The sequence below is a fragment of the Monopterus albus genome, unplaced genomic scaffold (assembly GCF_001952655.1).
Source record: "Monopterus albus unplaced genomic scaffold, M_albus_1.0 scaffold17.1, whole genome shotgun sequence".
Classification (NCBI taxonomy): domain Eukaryota; kingdom Metazoa; phylum Chordata; class Actinopteri; order Synbranchiformes; family Synbranchidae; genus Monopterus; species Monopterus albus.
Window position 1 is genome coordinate 4,394,234 of NW_018127897.1, and position 4,887 is coordinate 4,399,120.

The window sequence follows — 4,887 nt, forward strand, 5'->3', positions numbered from 1 at the left end:
TTCAATCTCAACTAGCCAGTCAGAATGGTGCGAGGAAAAAAAGCAGTCTGAGTCATTCACCTGGACATGCTCTAAATAAACAGAGCATCTTTTACTTGTGTTTATCCTCATTAGTCAAATGCATTCACTGAAGCAAAGCACAGCAAGACCAGGGAGGATTTTTGAGTTCACAGCTCTCATCAACAAACAAATATAAACATTTTATTTGACTTTCCATTTACATTCACATTTGGACCTCCATTTTTTTTTACACAGAGTACAACTGCCTGACTGGCATAAACTGTTGTCCCCATTTACTAAGGTCATCACAGCATCAGAATCAGAATCAGCTTTACTGGCCAGGTGTGTCAGGACACACGAGGAATTTGACTCTGGTACAGCGGCTCTCAATGTGTGCGTACATATCAACAAGCAAAGGAATGTGCATTAGGGATAAAAATAAGAGTAAAGTACTTATAAATACATTTTATATATACTGTATATATACACACACACACGGTCTGGATTCAACGGATCTATATGTGCAATGTATATTTACAGGTATTGCACTGAGGAAAGGTGTTAATCAGTGGCAACCTGGGGGAAGAAACTGTCCTTGTGCCTGGTTGTCTTGGCGCACAGTGACCTGTAGCGCCGTCCAGAAGGGAGGAGTTCAAACAGATTGTGTCCAGGGTGTGAGGGGTCTGCAGAAATTTTCTCTGCCCTCCTTTTGACCTGAAGTCCACTGTCATCTCCACTGTTTTGAGTGTGTTCAGCTCCAGGTTGTTACGGCTACACCACAGGACCAGCTTCTCAACCTCCCGTCTGTAGGCGGACTTGCCACTGTCTCGGATGAGACCAATGACCGTTGTGTCATCTGCAAACTTTAGGAGCTTGACAGAGGGGTCCTTCGAGATGCAGTCGTTGGTGTGGAGTGAAAACAGCAGAGGGGAGAGCACACATCCCTGGGGGGCACCTGTGCTGATTGTCCGGGTGCTGGATGTGGTTTTCCCCAGCCTCACCTGCTGCTTCCTGTCTGTCAGAAAGCTAGTAATCCACTGACAGGTCCCTCTCTGGTGTAGCCTCACTAAGGTGCCCGCTCACTTCCCTCACTGGTGCTTCCTCCAGGTCCCATAGATTGTAGCTGCGCTGCCGATCAGAATGTCCACACAGCATTCTTCATTAGGACATAAGAGTTTCTACTATATAGAATGGCAGTACAGAATAAGCATGCAGAGACTTCTAGGATTTGATGCAGTTTACTAGACAAGTGCTTTGATCAGCTAAGCCACAGCACCTTCAGCTATTATCATTCAGAAATTGTTTCTGGGAAATTTTCCAACTAATTAGCTCTTAACATAGAAGTACTTTAATAAGTAATTAGGAAATACTCAGAGGGATGATAGAAACCAAAAATGACAGACAACCCACCTACTGGACAACTCCTGTACCCTATTTGCTTTAAATAGTTGAGGACAACACTAATTAGGCCTGACAAAATTCTAGGGGCAACATGCTGTGTCGCATTTTACATATGGCTACAATCCTCTTACCACGTTAGGATGCTCTTTGTGTTCCTGTTGTTAAAATAATGCAAATAACACTTATTAGGGAGCCATTGCTGAGATTTGAACCAAGGATCCTGTTTACAAAAGGAGGCACTTTACCAACTAAGCTATAGTACCCACAAACAGAATGTGTAAATGATCAGTTTGTCAACTTTTGTTATCAGCTTTCAACCGACACCAAGTTGTTATCACTTCAATTCAGCCAAATGTCAGTGATCAACTGTCAAGCAGACCAAGCTGTTATCAGCATGTTGCCATTGCCAATGTGTGCATGTTGACATTAAGAATTAGCAAATCTAGGCCCTGAAGCACTTTGACTGCAGGAACAACTGCTAATTTTTGTCGAAGTGCAAAACCCTTGCATAGTGCAGAAAGGAGTCACACTGTCTTTGAAAGAACACAACCCACCAACCGAGATTTGACAACAAGATTGTTAGGTATTTTTAGTCAGATAGATATTGGTTAGATACTTTATGTATTAGAAATGTTTAGAGCAGACAGGATGTCTAGCTCAGGCTGTTAAAATGCTTAGTCATTCTCATGAGTTGCTGCAGGTTGCTTATGGTCAAGGATAACTAGATAGAAAAGTTTGACTGTCAGGAGACGGGGTGTTTAATATTATTATTATGACGTGTATAACTGTAGCCATAGCCATAATATTTTCTTATGTTTAATGTTAGGACATGTCACTAGAGGTCGTGTTAGAATGTTTTAGCTACACACCACATAATCAACAGACATTCACACATTGATTTTCCTCATGTTCCTCACTGCTCTGGCCAGCTGCAAAGCTGTCCCTGGGAGACACCACGGTTTGGCGTCTCTCTCTCTGTAGAATGGGGTTAGCCCGAAGTGATATAATGTATAGGCCTGTTGTGGTTCAGGGTCTTTCATCTTCCAGCTGCCTGCGTGCATGTTGGAGGTGCAAGATACCTGAGCGTGTAATGTTAATTTTTACCTGTGTTCATTGAATAAATCAGCACTGTTTTGAAGTTACTTGGACTGGTTCATGTCTCAGAGTTAGCATGGTAAAAAGAACCGATTGCAACAAGATCATGTTGATAAATCAGGGACTTTAACCAAGTAAGGCACAATACTGACCTAAAGTACAATACTGGTCATTTAAAAATTTCATATGCGGACCTGCTGGGGGCCTGTTGGCCCAGGCTTGAACCCAGACCCTTCTTGTTGTGAGGAGACAGCATTAAACACTTTATCACCATGCCACCCTTCCATAATGAACCGGTGCCAACAAAACAAGTAAATACCTTTGTGATTTGGTACAAATTAAAATAAAGTTTCCTCAATTTCCTGGCCCAAAAGATGAGTACCTTGCAATCACAGCAATATAGTCAAATTTCAGTTACAACTGTGAAAGTCTAGCACTTATTTGAAATTTTAAGTGTAATGTAACTCTTTATCTGTTGGTCATTTGGTTCAAGTTTTCATACATTAAAATCTCAACTTGCTTTATTTCAAAATGTCCACTTTCTAGCACAGTCTTTGTATTTTGTCTTGAAGAATGCCCTGGTCTCCTTTAGAGAACAAATTAGTTCTGAATATGTTAAAAGCTGTAATTTTTTCATAGTTTCAATTATAATGTAGCTGCCACCGATATAACCTGTATTAAAAATACCATGCTTTATCCATCAAAACTAAAAGAAATCACAAATACATTATATTTGAACAGTGGCTTCCACATTTATTACACAGCAATTCCCTTTAAACTCTGCATTACATACAAACTGATGATGGCAGACAAATGCACCACCTATACAAAATAGTCACTATTCATAGCAGTAACTTGGGTATCTAATTTATTTGCTCATCAACTGTCCACTATTAGTCCAATGTATGCAGGTTACCATTGTGCACATTATCCTGCCCCATATTTCCTCAGCTCTCCAGTGCCCGTTGCCAAATTCTTTGCTAAACGCTCTGCTCTCCCAGTGAATTCACAGCAGGTCTGCCCTGTACACACCACTGCAGGTAGCATGTTCTCAGTCATTATGAGGTAATGGACACCATATTGTTAGGACTCAGGATCTCGATCCAGTAGCCATCAGGGTCCTGAATGAAGGCCAAGCCTTTCATTTTTCCTGAAGAAAAAGATGAGATTAATTAAAACTGTGTAAACTGTATAAATAAAAATGTGAAATACATAAACACAAATCACTTATCAACTTCAAATTTCTGCAAGTGTCCCACCCCAGTTGTAGTGTGGGAGTGAGATGACAACACACTGAGAACAATGTATGCAGACACAGGTAATGAGCAGCTGTTTTCTGTTGTTAAAAGTCAGTACATGAAAAGGTACAGTACTATTATGCAGTACATACTGTACATGCAGCAGAGTGGAGAGGCCTTGGTGCATTCCAGAAGCTGAGAGGGTGGATTTCTGTCATGGTGTAACAATAGCTCCTCCAACCCAGTGTGTAAACAACAGATATATCACCAAATAATGAGCCAGTTGCCAGTGCTGGTGCGCAAGGGGATGATTAATAAAACTGCACTAAAAAAAAAAGCCAGTTTTCTCCTCTACTGTAGTACATTTTGTCGTACAAATCACTAGCTTTGAATCAAGGATTGGTTTTACTTGAATGGTTTGAGCGCAAATCTCAATTTTAATTGTTTTTACTTTCAATGTAGAAGACAAATAAAGTAAATGGAGAATCAGAATCAGCTTTACTGGCCAGGTAAAGGATTTTGACTCCAGTTTAGCTGCAGTTTTTTCCAGATACATATATGCAAAGGTATATTTACAATGTGTTGCACTGAGGGCTGTCACTCTGTTACAGGTGAAAGATTAAAAAAAACAAAAACAAATTAAAAGGCCGTCATTTAATCTGTTAACATGATGAATCTTACCATCATTTGGCTTCTTGACAAATGTGACTCCTTGCTCTTCAAACAATTTACAGGCTGCATGGACATCAGGAACTGCAATTCCAATGTGTCCTGTCAAATGTCAGGCAGACACACTGTTCACTTTCAATAAACACTACAGTTAAAGCATGTACAGAATAGTAAGCTGATACTTGTTAGGGTGATTTTTATTTTACGCACTTATGGTTTTATTTTATAGCACACATAAGTATACATACATGTCACAGATATATTTATGTAGTTACTTTTCACCCAATTATATGTTCACTAAAATAAAGAGAAAATAAGTTTCTGTAGGAGACACTGAAAACTTGTGTGATATTGCAGGCTCGTGATTAAAAAGTCTGGTGCACTGAGTGGTTTTCCAAGGTCTAATCATCCCACCGGCTTTCATTAGATTTGTTGCCTTTTCTAAAAGAGCTCATTATTCCCTCTGAACCTTGAAGTCAGGGGA

General features: G+C 40.1%; 1 protein-coding gene across 1 annotated transcript in view; it reads right to left on the reverse strand.

Moving 5' to 3' along the window:
* Positions 1-3,223: 3,223 nt before the first annotated feature.
* The window catches only part of LOC109955853 (lactoylglutathione lyase-like), a 3,139-nt gene continuing 1,475 nt past the window's right edge, over positions 3,224-4,887 (reverse strand). Inside the window, exons 4-5 of the mRNA XM_020592408.1 lie at positions 4,416-4,505; positions 3,224-3,646 (exon numbers count right to left, since the gene is read on the reverse strand). Of these exons, the coding sequence (XP_020448064.1) occupies positions 3,555-3,646; positions 4,416-4,505 (182 nt within the window). The 3' untranslated portion in view covers positions 3,224-3,554. The remainder of the gene's footprint in view (positions 3,647-4,415; positions 4,506-4,887) is intronic.